Raw genomic sequence first — 15,559 nt, 5'->3', positions numbered from 1 at the left:
GTGCCATTTATCTCTGTTCAGTATCATGAGCTTCTTCTCCCCAGAGCTCAGCCAGTGGTGATTTTGTTTCCTTAACAGCAACTTTGAACTATCTAGCCTGATATCAAAGTTCTAGTCACATTTGGTGCATCTTTCCTGCTCTTCAGTTGAAGGAATGACTTGGTCTAATGTACTTTCACTCTTCCAAACCAAATTCCTCTGACCAAAAGCTGCAATGACAATGTTCTCATGGTATGGACCTGTCTGTTGTCAATTCATTAAGACTCCGTTTCACCTCTACTACATACTTTGAGACTGTAGGAGGAAGCCAAAGGACCAAGACGGAGCCTTCAAACTCCTCCAAATAAATACTCTATTCCATTGGGTGATTTGAACCCAGAAGCTCCTGTGAACATTATGCCACTGTGTCATTTCACTCAATCCACATTAAACACATATAACACTAAACTGTGTAGGGTTGGGCATTCAATCCATGTTCTAAAGTGGAAAACAACTGTAAACCTCTGATAGTGTGAGGTTGTTAAAAGGTTTTTTAATTTTGATTGTGTACCCAAACACGTTTCACTCACACTTATGTCAAGTTTTTGTGGTCATGGCCTGGAGTTATTTGAGCAGGGTCCACCGCTGAGACCAGCAAAAAAGCACGGAAAAGTGTGTCTTTGTGTCCATACAGAGCAACAGCTGAAAGAATGTACAGAAAACACAAAATAAAAGCGTGTACTGTGGTCCATCTTGTTAAGTAACAGTTAAGTCTTTCTCACCTGTCTTCTTTTTAGTCAACCCAGAACTAACAGCCTGTAACACCTTCTCACAGTTGATTAAATTTAATTTAATAATATTTGTCTTATTTTCGAAACTGGCAAGTTCACTGTAAACTGTCAAATCAACTTACTGCATATACATTATATTTTTATTATATTTCCTTTTCTGCTAATTGTATGTTTATATGAATCTATGGATATATAGATTCAGATATTTAGATATTCTTTCATCTGCCTTGGCAGGTCAAATGATCAAAACAATAGTGTCCATATTCCTCACATATCCCTTTACAAAGGAGACACATTTGTTCCTTATTATATTTTAACCTTAACAAAGTAATTACTGTACACCATAGAATTTTAACACTGTGGCAACTTATTTATTCATCCATCCATCCATTTTCTTGACGACGAGATGACTGTAATCATCTCTTTTGCAGTTGCTTTTCCACCATGCTGAAACCTATCCCAGCTGACTACGGGAGAGAGGTGTGTGCACCCTGGACACGTTACCACCGCATTGCAGAGCCACAAAAACGACTACATATGCACACACTTACACCTACGGTCAATTTACATCAATCCATTCACCTAAATTGCATGTTTATGGAGGTAAGAGGAAGCTTGAGAACCCTAGGTAGACATGGTGAGAATATACCAACTCCACACAGACAGGACTGCAACCTGCAACCTTCTTGCTGTGAGGTGACGGCACTACCCTCTGCACCACAGTGCCGCCCACTTATTTATTCATATTAAATTAATGTTTAATTTGAAGCAATTACTTTTAAGATTACAACCATGTATTTTGACAACATTAAATAAAGAGAAGATCTTATAATGGCAAAGTAACATTATATGAGGGAGAATGTTTGAGAATCTTAGAGAGAAGGTTAGATTTAGATTAGACCACTCAGAGGATCTTAGAATGTTAGAATGTTTGATATTTGGGTATAATCTCATTTGTTGTCCAGTGCGTGAGGCGTGACAGAGCACTATGTCTGTCAGTAACAACATGTAGCTTGGTACATCTTTTATCTCAGCTTCAGGGCTCCTGCTTACAACCAAAACCCACCTGCTGACAATCCTTTACAAAACACCACAAGAAAGTTTCCATTTTATAACACACATGCTCTATTCACCTTTAAGTTACTTTGTGATCTAAGAATAAACACAAAGAGAAATAAAGAAAAACAGTACAATTCATGAATCGAATTTGGTAGAGTAATACATACTTAGTATCACATTATGACAGTCTCCTCATAATGAAATCATATGGTTCTTTTGTGGTAGGATTTATTGATTGCAGATAATGCTTGAAAAGGTAGCTTAAAATAAATTGAATTTCCATCCCATTTTATTTGCTTTTTGATTTACTGCAAAGTTGGATAATACCTCCAATATCATTAAGGCTTTTGGACATAAATTGTGAGGGCATTGGTCATAACAATAATTGTACAGTGACAGCAACTCCAAAGGCTTCCCTTGCAGAGTTTATACACCCTACAGACTAATATGTCTGTCCACAGCGTCATGAAATATAGAAAGATAATAGGATAAACAGCATAAAGAGCTAAACATTTATAACTCCCCCGAAAAGACTTGATATGTAGTCAAGGAGTTTCCTATTTAATATACTCGAGGGACATTCCCAAACTTCAGATCTTTGTCTTTTATTGAGGAAAACAAAAACAAAATAAAACTTAAAATATACTCATCTCTAGTAGAGACAGTCCAGTGTCTGCCTGTAGATCAAACTCATCTTCATTTTATCTTGTCAGTGTGATACAACTGATTTCAGATGAGAGGGTCCTCAAAGGGGAACACTTCGACACACCCAGCTTAACGAGAGGCAGGGAAATCTCTTTCATGCAACAGTAGGGTGCATTTTGCTACTTTGATTCCATTTGAAGGTATTGTATTGGAGGAGGGGTCCCTCGGGTAAGGTCTCTTTCAACCACTTATTATTACATTCGCCTGTCAGTTGCCCAGCAGGGGAGGAAGAATGGCTGTCTGAGAGGAGTCAACCACAGCATACCGACGGTTTCGTATAGTCAAAAGTTGCAAGAAACTCAGGCCTAACAATTAAACCTGAAATAAATTGGTGCCAACTGCTGTTCTAGCAGGCCATAGTAGCAGTTTGTCACTCTGAGTCCTAATTCTTCAGTTAAAGACAAGTATGGCTGTATACATGGAAAAAATAACAGAGCATGGTCTCTGGGGTACAGGGACATTTTACAGCGACTCTCCAATACCCTTAATTAATGGCGATGCTCTGTGATGCTAATGGATTGATTTCACAAAATTTCTTTCCAAATCAAATATGCTTGCAGGCGTTATAGTTTTACTTTTTTTCAAGAGGCATGGCTTTACCTTGGATATACAGCTGGAATTACAGCTACATTGATTTCATTGAAATACAAAATGAAAACAGAGATGAAAGATGCTGACCATGATTCATTGATATGATTCTGACTCAATTCTATTGTGAACTATGTTACTCTAAAGAAAAGGTTTATGATAGTCATAATAATATGCCAGAATTAAAATGACAGTCAAGCTAACCTTCACCATTTATCACCAAGGACACAGCTTTCACACTGAGCTGTGATATATTCATTGAAAAGACACACAGACTGACAAATTAATCAACTAGTCAAATTTATTTCTATTGGCATTTCGGGCAAGTCAAATGCAATTCAAAGTGAAGAACAAGTAATTAATACAACAGAAGACATCGAAGAAAAAAATCAATCATAGTTTAAGTTGATTCTTAAAGAAATGCACTAAGCAGAATTTTCCTTTTGTTATAACAGATGGCATTTACAAAATGTGAAAAAAAAAAAAAAACCGAATACAAAAAAGCTTTCTTGGTTTTATCAAGACCATGATTCTAAGCAAGACAATGGTGCAAAAATATTTTGATGAAGTCGGTGAGTGGTGCATTCCATTGAAAGTCTGAATAAACCATTTGTGTGGGTTTAACTGATGTGAAAAATTATCTTGTACAATCTGACCTTCATCACAAGAATATACAACATAACTCATGATGTTCACCAGCCAAGCTTATTTTTAAATGTAACATATAAAAATCATGGGTGTAATGTGGCAAATTCAAATTTCTCATCATTTCATCTCACTTCTAAAAAAAATAATTTCATTTAACTAAACTGAAAAGAACGCACTCATAACAGTAATATTCTTGATTTCTTTTTTTGATCATTTGGAGGTGGTGGTAGCTCAGTACATTGGGTCTTGGGCTGGGGACCGGAGGGTGACCGGTTCAAGGCCCATGTGGACCAAAATGTTTGGAATGTGAACTGGTATTGGAGAGATGCCAGTTCCACTCCTGAACACTGCGAAAGTGCCCTTGAGCAAGGCACCGTCCCCTTACAAGTCGTTCATAAGGGCTGCCTGCTGCTCTACGTCTCATTATCTGCATGCTTACAGGTCTCTTGTGTGTGTGTGTGTGTGTGTGTGTGTACAGGCCTAAAACACACACACACGCCCACACAAACATATATATCAACTAACAACTAGATGGAAAAAAAAATCCTCCTACAGGGAATTAATACCGATGATGCTTTTTCTTCTACAAATATTGAGCTGTTTGTTGACTTACTGACTGGGAAAGCACAGCATTTCAATGACACTGGACAAAAAGACAAAAATGTGGATTTAGTGCTAAAACAACATGTCTAGTTGACGAGTATAAGGGCAAGTTTGTAACGTGGAGATAACACACAAATACAACCCCTAATATTTTTCAGGATGAAGGTGTAACAAAAGCTTGAAAATGCGGTGTTCACTATGGCACTCACTTTGACTGACAGAGAAACAACAGAGTAGCTCAGAGCAGACCTCATTCTCAAATCAAATGAGGTTTTTTTTTGTGTGTCTTTGCTGTTTATGGAAAAGCAGGTTTGGAATACAAAATATTTCCCCTTTATTAAAATACGTCCACAAAAACATCCCAATTCCTTGCTCTGATAAATGAACTGTGCTTACCAGGTTGCTTGGCTTGATTGCCAAACAAGTCACATAATGAACTGTATGATTTATTAAATTTCAATACAGGAGCTCAAATTCCTCAAAGTAGTCTAAGCAGCAGCAGCACATTAAACACCATAAATCTGCAACTCACTGGCTGTTCTACAGTCAGACCAGAAGAGCTATGCATAGAAAAGGAACACAAACAATGAAGCAAACGATGTCCAGCTAAATATTGTTGAAAGAGGTTGGGGAGATGGTTATCCAAGCATGTTTACGGGACATTTCCTGTTGCTGAGCCTAGACAGCATCATCTGCACACAGACAAACAACCACTTAAGAGTTCCCTCAACTGAACATTTTTGTGACCTCATTTAAAGCAACAAAAGCCCACACGCTATGTGTTCAGGCAATACAACAGCTTCTAAATGTAGTTTAAATGAGTTTTTAAATCATATTATATACATGCCTCAAAAGTATTAGTACATAGGTGGAATGGTCTAATATGGTCTTTCACAGTTGCTCAATACCATATTTTTGGAATAGTAACAGCTCTATCAACTTTTCATTCACAGGTTTTAACTGTATTCATTTTTATTTTTATTGATTTGTTTTTATATATGTACTCTGAATCTTGTTTTGTTTATTGAATTCTATCTAGTTTATTTGGAGGGAGAGAGATAAAGTAAGAAAATGGGAGGGGAAAAAAAAAGCTAGGAAAAGCCTATCTGCTGATATATTTCATGATGCTGAAATTAGAATTTAAACTATGTGTTATCCTTCTAGAAGTGAACCATTGTATGTCTGTGTATTGCATTTGTTGTATGAATGATATGTTGTCTTGTCTGTGTACTGGACCCCAGAAAGAATGGCCACACTTATTTGCAAGTGCTAATGGGGGATCCATAATAAAGTAAAGGTGGAAGCGTCACCCTGTAGCTGATGACCAGGTGTGGACATGGAGTAGTAATAGCCAGTGAAGACTGGGATGTTGTCCAGTAATGATGAAACGCCACTTTAATTTGTAAAAATTTACAAAAATTAAATGTTTACTGAAAATACTGAACAAATCATGACTTAACTTAAAACCCCAAAACTCTTTAGAAAAATTACGTATGATGATAACTGCTATTAAGCTGTTATTTTCATTTATGAATGTTATTAATATGTGTGTGGTCTCTTGCAAAAGTTGTAAAACTAATGTGACTCTGCAGACTTTGTAAACATTTCATTTACAAACACTATCAAAAAGACGGTTAGAAATGTCTGTTACAAAAATAAGATAGTCAATCCACAATAGTATTGCACACTCTCATTTTCTCTATTTGACAAAATCATACATTTTATAATTAAACAGTTTCACTGAAATCATCCGAGCCTGCAGTTCATCTGGGCAGACCAAGGCTACAGAAATGGTACCACCATAGATGTCTATTACCCATCATATCAAAACTAGTTTTCTCCATTGAGAAATATACTTTTTGAGTATTACAGGTGCTTATGTGATTTGAGCATAAACCTGTAAAAGTTTAAAAACAGACGTTGCAGACAAATTTTCAGAGCAATCCCCAATAAGATCTCATGGCTTCATGCACACACTTTTCATACAAGTTTTCTATCACAACTAAAAATAATTTTATTTGCTGTAACTACAGTTTCTGCAACCTTACTCACAAAATGGTTAATTTTGTACCTATTTACCTATGTACCTAATGTACCTATGAACCACCTCTAGGGTTGATATGAACTTGATCCAGATCCTTGATGATCCAGGTGGATAATAAAAACACAGTTAAAGTGTGATTTTATTAGTCTTATAGTAACGCTGTTAAAGTATGGTAGTTATATGTGTAAGATGTAAAAACTGCAGTTTTAGTAACTTGCATGAGCACATTAGAGGTGATGAGCTAGACAACCTTGGCTCAACAGGCCTCATTTACACAGAGAGCACATGTGAAACCAAATTAATCATGGTATAGTATTCTAGCTTGAAACATGAGTTCATTGCTATTACGAAAAAAGCTCCCATTAAAAGTATTCTATTAATGTCACCACTGTTGATAGGTCAAAAAAAGGTCACAAACCTCTATGGAATCTTAAGTTAAAGAATATCAATGATTTACCTACATCTCTTAGCTCCAGGGCTCTCAGACTAGCCTTGACCGAAACGGGATTCCCACTTAGAGGACTGTTCTATTCATTACTAAAGAGAAGACAAATACTAGCCATTCCTAAACATTCCTACCTGTAACTGCTCAGTCGCGGCGAAGTACTGGCTTATTTCATGTAATAATTAACACACTGTCAGTTTCATGTTACTACTATTATTATTTTTTAACCTTGTGTTTTCTTCACGAAACCAGAGACATTGTTGGTGTAGTTCAACAGGGCCTTATCTATGACATGTTTCACATAAACAAAACAAAGTTTCAATACATTTCTGTTAGGAGACAAAAAGAAGTATTGAGACCTTAAGACATTTCAAGGCAACACAAAGTTTTAAGGTCATCTTTGATATTAAACCAGAAGAACCGCTGACATCCTACATATAAGTATAACTGCTATGAATAAACCATTCACAAGGGTGTTCTTGTCCACCTGTGGTGCCCTGCCTACTGACAGAGCAGTCTGGTTACAGAACTGATTTGGCCTTCAGTTACACTCAGAAATACCACATTCTAGTCAATAGTCAGAGGGGCACAATCATCTGGGTGCTAAGCGGTCTTTGCTGTTTTAATTGATATTAGATTAACACTCAAAACAGAACATGGACTTGAGAAAGAATGGGGGAAAACAGATGGAAATGAGTGTATGTATGTCGAAAGTCTGTACAAGTTACTATACTTAAAGTAAACAAAACTTTTTCAGTTTCATCTTTGAGTTAATTGTTGCTGCTACTATAGTTTGTAAAGCGTCTGGATGTGGGTCACATACTAAATACAAAGTTATAACTTCAGAACAACATCCTGCATTTCTCCCTTGTGTTAATTCTTCTCCAAAGGACGGTATTGCATCCTCTGCCTTTATCTTAGATGAAAACACAGACTCCCATTACACCTTTGCTGTGTTCATAACCAAAGGGTGGAATAAAGGTGTACTGGCCCTTTATCATGATCTGAAAGGGGGATCAAGAATAAGCTCTGCAGCAGTAGATATACTGTACTGATGAGAATGACTGGACACAGAATTAGCTGATCAACAGCTCCTTGGATTAAAGCCCACATAAATGCATGCCAGAGTTCAAGGAGCAGTTACTGTACAGGTATATCTCAATAGCAACTATTGAGAGGGCTGTGGGTGAGTCAAGCATTCATGATCAAATGCCTACAAATAAACCACAACTGAGGGAATCCAGTCACAAGAGGAGTCCTTGGGTCATAAACCACAACTAATGGACAGATAAAATCTATATCTTGGTCTGATGAGTCTAAATTTAACATTTTCAATTCCAATAATGCTTTAATGTGAAAGAAATTTAAAAACCTGAAATCCTGTTAGAATGTCTACTGTCTGCTGAGCATTATTTTGAGCTTCATTGACAAACAGGGGTCCTTTCCTGAAAAAATCCAGATTTAGACTTAAATGTTATGCATTACGCTACTACATAACACATACAATAGTCTTTGGTAAAATACTTTTTTCTGCACAAATATTAAACTAATGCAAGTAAAACAATACATCTATTATACAAAAATAATATAATTATAGCAATTACTGATTTAACTTTTGCTTTTCGTTATCTTGTTCACATGCCACATGCTTTGATTTTCATGAAGCTTATAGACCAGATCAGCTGATTTAGGAAGCATTTCATGCATTATTGTGACCTTTCATCTCCAGCTCATATGAGAAGCCAGCCAAGAATTGTCCAGGGCAGGAGAAGATTGAGGTTTCTGCTGTCACAAAGGTGATAAAGATGGTACTGAAAGTGAAATAAAGACCACTGAAGGATTGATTGTGCACGGATGGAAAAAGAAACTACCCCCATTCTCAGAATGTCCCCCTTCATTTTTTCTACAACCTCATTCTCAATATTCTACATAAACTTATGAAATTCCATCCATCCATCCATCCATCCATCCATCCATCCATCCATCCATCCATTCATCTACCCATCTGTCCATCCATCCATCGCAACAAAAAGCAGTGGTACATGTACAGTATGTACATGTATTGTACTGAAACTGTCTGTATAGACAAGGTAACAATAATAATAATAATAATAATAATAATGATCATTATTATTATTATAATAACCTTTATTGTCCCACAGTGGGGAAATTTGTGCGATCGTGGCAGCAGGGGGGGTCAAACATAAATAGTTAAATAATATACATACATATTAACATCTGAAACATATGGTATTGACATATTCACATATTGGAAACATATTAACATATATCATATTATCAGAATGTACAGTTATATTCACACATCAAAAAAATATACACTACAGGCTGATGATTACATTGTTCATCCAGAATTAGAACGTTTTGTTCTTTGAGTTTGGTGAGTTCTTTGAGTGGTCTGCTGGGAGGACTGCTGGTTATACAGTCTAATGTTAAGTAAATGTTAAGTAAAGTAAATTGTCTACAGTAATGAGGTCTGTATTTTCTAATCATTCTTCATCTCACAGGTACGTTAACATGTGCAGATCCCTACAGGGATGCAAGCAGGACAGGAAGTCCACTTTAATCATCACAGTGAAATCTCAGATTGAACAAGTGACAAGACAAGTGCTGGTGCCCCAATCATTTAATCACCCAGCTCCTGCTCAATATCTTCATTTTCTCTGAACTCTGCATATGTGGCTTAAAAGCCTTGGGTATGCCTGAATCTTTCACAATGCACTAATTCATGTCAGTGGTGCGTGTCTGCCTGTGACCTTATTAGTCGGTGCTGGAGCAGAGTAGAAACACTGATAACGCGCAGACACGCTGGTCTTCAGTCGCTGCTCTGTCGGACAAGTCTTTGCATGTGTGCAGCAGAGGCAGGGATTAAAAGAAAAGACAAAGACGTCAGAATAATGGTTTAAGTGTGGTTTTAGGTCATATTTAAAGCTTTTTAACTGTTAATAAGATGTTTCCCGATGGGAGTGAGGGTGATTCAGCTCCGGGTGTGTCCAGTTTCAAAGAAGAACCTCTAAACAGACACTTCAACGCACTCAAAGCATCCAATGTTTGCAAGTCGCCTGTGACTTTTAGGTATTGGCTGTTAGGCCGGCAAAAATATTATTTCTAGAGCTGAAAAGGTCCACGTTGTGCGACTTGACTTACTCTTGAGCGCAGTGATGAGCATGTTCCCATCCTTGATGAGCTCCTTGATGAATTTATTTGTCCTCTCAAGCTCGATTTCATGGCATTTAATGCGCTCTCTGAAGTCCGGACTGTCCAGGAAAGAGTCGGTGAACTCTAAAGTAGGGAGTCCCATGGCACCGCAGCGACTAACTTTATTCTCAATCTTTAGAACTCGGCTTGTATGTTTTTCATCACGTAGTTCCGATGTAACACAGCCCTCTTCGAATTCCCCCGAAGAGTTTTCCTTCCTTTCAAGTTCTCACTTCCGCTTTGATTTTCTAAGTTTCGACTACTTATCATTAAAAAAAAAAAATAGTGGTCGTGTGACTCCTGCTGGTTAGATATGGTTATTTTACACTTATTTTAAACCCAAGCTCAGTCCTCCCTAAACGAAAAGTCAGATTTCATCAAAATTATCGAAAAAAAAAAAGAATTGCATGAAAAAGACAAACAATAATACAAAAAAATAATGCAGTGAAAACTAATAATTTCCTTACTTTTACGTTTTTTTAACACTAATTTTCATAAAAATGTATTTCCCCGTGTATCTTGCTGACATAATTAAAAATCTGTTAAAAAGATTAATATATTAATATTTATCGAAATAATAATAATAATAATTACTAATATTAACCCTGCAATGTGCTGGCGAGGCATCCGGGGTGTACCCTGCCTCCCCCCATAACCAGCTAGAATAAGACCCAGTAACACCCGTGGAAAAGCACCTGGAGACGAATGATAAAGGTCATCTCCTCAAGAAAATGGATGGATGGATGGACAGAATATTAATTCATTAATATTCATATTGCTAGGAGTTACAAGAATGTTGCTTCCAAACTCAGAATGAAAAAAAAAAAATCTGCTTTTGACTTTTTCCACAAATATCCTCACAAATTATTTTTTTTTTTCTCACACTATCTAAGCCATGTCTCAGTCACAGGAACTGTGGTTTTATACCAGTTGATTTTTTTTTTCTTTTTTTTTATATCGTGAGCTGCATACTAGATTGAAATTATGGGTAATATCAGATGACAATGGAATTAGTAAGGTCTTGAGAAGAGGAATCTTATTTATTTCCTTGGTAAATGGAATTGATTAAACAAGAGCCTAATTGGAGTCAGTGGAATTTGCCACATTGTCTGCATGCAACACAAAGAAATAATGATAATGATGTTGCCCTCTAAATTAGCATGAAGCAGAGGTTCTGTCACGAGCGGCACTCACTCTTCTGGATGAATGGTAAATAATAGCAACTGAGGGCTTTGAAAAGGCTTTATTTTTAAGCAACGTAAAATCCTCCCCATGGAGAGATGAATGTTGCAACATTGTCTAAAGAAAAATTGCAATGTGTGAAAAATTATTCCCTCGATATTTTACAAGCAACCTTTTTTAATGAAATACCTACAGCGACTGTAGGTAGCAGATAAATAAATCACTGCAGACAGTTGACCTCACTGGGCAGGGTCATGTGACTGCAGCTGACTTGTTAGTGTGCGTTAACATCATATTCCAGCAACAGCCAGTAGGCCTATGATCAAACTACATGTGCTGAACAGATTATAATGCCTTTATTGTTACTCCTTTTAAAATCAATGTACTGCTTCATGAACTGTGCACTCATGAAATTCCATCTGATCAGTTACAAATCATTTACGCATCGTATACAAGGATATTTTTTTTAGAAATTTAGTATTCTCTCTTTCACCCATAGTACATACACTTTTTTTCAAAGCAAGGGAACTAAAAGACATCATCTAGTCATGTACAAGACTCTTCTCGAAAACTGTATAACAATCGATTATCTGAGAAATGCAATGGACACAACAGTACAGTGCATAGGCTCACAGTTTAAGGTGAGCAGGTTTTCATAGACCTGCATGCCCCCTTTTTTTAGTTCAGTAATAGTCGTTTAGTTGGAGATAGTGTTTCTCTGCTTGAGTCTGTGCCACATGTATCCAATATTTCCCAGGTGTAATTGGGGCAAGCTTCAGTCAAATAGCTTTGAGGATATGAAATTGGAATGAAGATGAACCTCAGGCAGCACCTGAGGAATCAACAACAGTGGTTGTGTCTATTTTCTTGTGCATATGCACTTGCAGTGATGAAATCTAATGTTTGCTGATGAAACTAAATGAGAAACCCTGAATGACACACTGAGACTCACTATGTAGGATTTATTGTGGATATCATTAAAATCATATTGAAGTTGCAAGAGACAGAGGTGACAAGGGAGTCCAGTTTGGTTTTGGATATGAGATTATTATGACTATTATATGGAAATGGAATATGACCACGGGAAAAGCAGTGATTTAGTAATCAGGTAATTTTATAAAAAATAAGCCTAAATATGATGCAAATTCCATCAAAATACAGAGAAGTTATGTAGAAGTGAATGCAGCTTGACTAATTGTACCCAAAACAGACCTCTTTGTTTCAATAAAATGACGTTTATTGCAGAACTATTTTTATTGTATTCCTTTGTCACAGACATTTAGTGTTCATATTAATCTTGTAAATGGGAGTTCATTGAGAAGTGACATACATGTTTTTCGCTCTCTGCACCTGTATCAACTAAGAACTAGAAAAAAGACTGCCTGGGAGAGTGTGTGCGCAGTTAAATATATTTTAAAACCGCACAGGAATTTGCACGTATTAAGTCACTGAAACATTTCAGAAATTGTACATGTGAAATAAAACATCTTCATCTTCCCACGTTGTCTGTCGTGTTCTCACTGCATTGAACAGAACCAGTCTGTCCTTACCATCTGGAGAATCCGCAGTAACATGCAAAAAAAAGAAAGACAGAAAAATATCAATAATCCATGCAGAATAAAACAGGATCAGCTCTAATATGTCATGTCAGACAACTTCTGATCTGATTTCCTCTAATGTCATTACATCACACAATTGAAGAATCAATGCACACAGAAAGAGAACTATTTCTTCTCCTTTGTGTGAGGGTGGTGGTGGTGGTGGGGTTACTGGTTTCCCAACATGCCCTTGTCACTTCCTGCTCTCTTGCCATCATTCCTGCAGCAGGAGCCCTCAGGGGAGCAGTTTGTTACATTGACTCAGGGTACAGAGAAATAAGATGCATTACTGAAACCGTTTCTATGTGAAGTCAACTGAACTGGGTTTACTGGGTGAAAGATGGACTGCGGAAAAAAAAAGATTCTGTTCAATTTACAGTTCTCAATTTTATATGTGAAAGTGGAGTGATGATAGAGTTTAAGACATTATACTTGACATGTGTATTATTGGCTTTGCTGTGATTAAAAATTTGGACTAAACCACAGGAAGACTTTTCACAGGACAATCAGTGGTGCCCATAGCTTCACAGTTTAGAACAGCATCAGATAAGTGATTTCAGTGTAATATTATTGTTCATTATGTAGGAAAACAAACAAATGGGTCATAAAAACAAGATGAGATAACCATACTTTTCATAATAGCAATTACCTCGAAGTACTTTGAGTTATTTTCCCCAATTAGCAATTGACACTGCCATGCATACTCTTGATTTGAATTAGGTGTTAAGGTAATTGTTCAATTTTCTGGTGGCACTGAGTTCAGTTCCAGAGGAGAGCGTTTGAGAAGAAGACCTTAGATTTTGCAGCTCATGATTAATTGCACTAATTTACAAGGTATTTTAAACATGCTCTGACATTTCCTATCAAATGAGTCTTTTCTCTCTCTTTTCGTTGTTTACATACTGACAGTGCAATCTGCTAAATTGGCAAGTGCCAGGCTCTTGTTTATGACTCCAATGTCCAGATGATATCTGGGCAGTTATGCTTGATTACCTCCACTTTTCCCAAAGGAGTATCTCTAAAGCATGTGAATTCCTCACAGGGATCCCAGTATCGCTTTTCACTACATAGAATATTGGATGGCTTATGGTGTTATGACTACATATGAGCTGAGTGTGATGTCTGATAGAGGATGAGTCTTTTGGACATCATTTGAGATAGAAAGTAAATACACACATTGATATATCTACACCTTTAACATTCGTCTAACAAGTCTCGCATTTCTCAGGACACAGGGGACAGCCAATTCATTTCCCCTGACCTTCAAACAATGATACTTATCCAGGTGAGGTAATCCAGACACAAATTTGAGTCTTGATGACAAATTACCAGAGTCAGTCCAACAGCTCTGCTGCCAAACAGCCTGTATGTTTTATGAGGACTGTGGATTTAGTCAGAAACTGTAAAAGAAAAAAAATCTATCAAACCCCAATGTGCTCTGCCTAGCGGCTAGGCATCCTCTTTTGAATAGGCCCTAGCCAAAAGACTTTTTTCTTTTTCCTTCATTTATTGACAGCACACTGTAATGATGCATCAGTATCTCCAGTTATTACAGAGGAAAAATGGAGGAAAAATCTGAGCCTTTATGGCAGAAAATACTGCTGAAGAGATACAGCATGGAATGTCTTATTTTCAAAATCATCCAGGTGTAGGATTCTCTCACTCTCTCTTTCTCTTTTAACTATTTCAGAGCTATGAATGATTTAGACACTTTTACAAACCTATAGTGTGTCAAAGGTGTCTTATGTTCTGTGTTAAATGAGGAACTCATGTTCAGTCACTGTTTGGTTTAATTCAAGTATATTTTGCCCACATTTCAAATGACAGTTTTTTTGAAGTGTGTGTTCATGTTTGAGTGAATATCTCTTAGATGTGTTAACGGTTAGATGTTTGTTATCATAACTATCTTGTAATACCTACTTCATGAATAAATGTGATTTTAAAAATCAAAATCAAATCTCTCTCTCTCTCTCTCTCTCTCTCTCTCTCTCTCTCTCTATATATATATATATATATATATATATATATACATATATATACATACACATATATACATACAAGAAAGAAGAAGATATATATAAGAAACTGAATTTCCACATGTGCCGTTCCCCTTCTCGGAGTTTATAAAAGTGTTGATCAACGCACTTATGCGGCTACGGGTGGACATGGCCTGATTCAGGTAGTGGTTCAATTTGTGTCGCGAGTTTTGACAGCGATATAAGGCAGGAGTTTTCTAAAACGGGAATATATATATATAAAATCATTAAACTATACATGTTTTGCCTACTTCGTTATTTCGCTGACAGTTTTATTAACAGGCTTTCTGCAAATTGCCACACACTTCAAACTCATGCCACTGATATTTTAGCATCCAGTAGATGTACTAGAGCAAATGAAGCCTCATGAAGCTTTGAACCGGTTGGGATGAAAAGCTTTAATGCTTCATGGGGCTTCATCTGCTCATCCCCAACTATGCATGGACTTCCTATTTAACATAATTCTAGAGTGTCATAATTGTTCCAACAATTTTTTTGTTTTTGAGAAAGTCCAAACAGCAGGAACGACACAGAAAACGGCAACAAATTCTGAGTGAAACTAGCTGGCTATCACGAAAAGTCTGTCCAGCTATGGTTTCCGTTTGGAATGGGACAATCAATATAGTATCCAAAATGCCCCTCAGGCATCTGACAAAAACGCTGTA

At 36.8% G+C, this 15,559-nt stretch overlaps 1 protein-coding gene across 5 annotated transcripts in view; it reads right to left on the bottom strand.

Annotated features, from left to right (window-relative positions):
- LOC137596221 (rho GTPase-activating protein 42) overlaps positions 1-10,306 on the bottom strand; it is a 68,059-nt gene extending 57,753 nt beyond the window's left edge. For 4 of the 5 annotated variants that reach the window (XM_068316530.1, XM_068316531.1, XM_068316532.1 and 1 more), the window contains exon 1: positions 10,028-10,306. In XM_068316530.1, the coding sequence (XP_068172631.1) occupies positions 10,028-10,181 (154 nt within the window). In that variant the 5' untranslated portion in view covers positions 10,182-10,306. Of the gene's footprint in view, positions 1-8,578; positions 8,674-10,027 lie in introns of all 5 variants that reach the window. The other variant, XM_068316534.1, reaches the window with a different exon arrangement.
- Between the last annotated feature and the right edge of the window lie 5,253 nt (positions 10,307-15,559).

This window comes from Antennarius striatus, chromosome 6, assembly GCF_040054535.1.
Source record: "Antennarius striatus isolate MH-2024 chromosome 6, ASM4005453v1, whole genome shotgun sequence".
Lineage (NCBI taxonomy): Eukaryota > Metazoa > Chordata > Actinopteri > Lophiiformes > Antennariidae > Antennarius > Antennarius striatus.
This window is presented reverse-complemented; position numbering and strand designations above follow the sequence as displayed.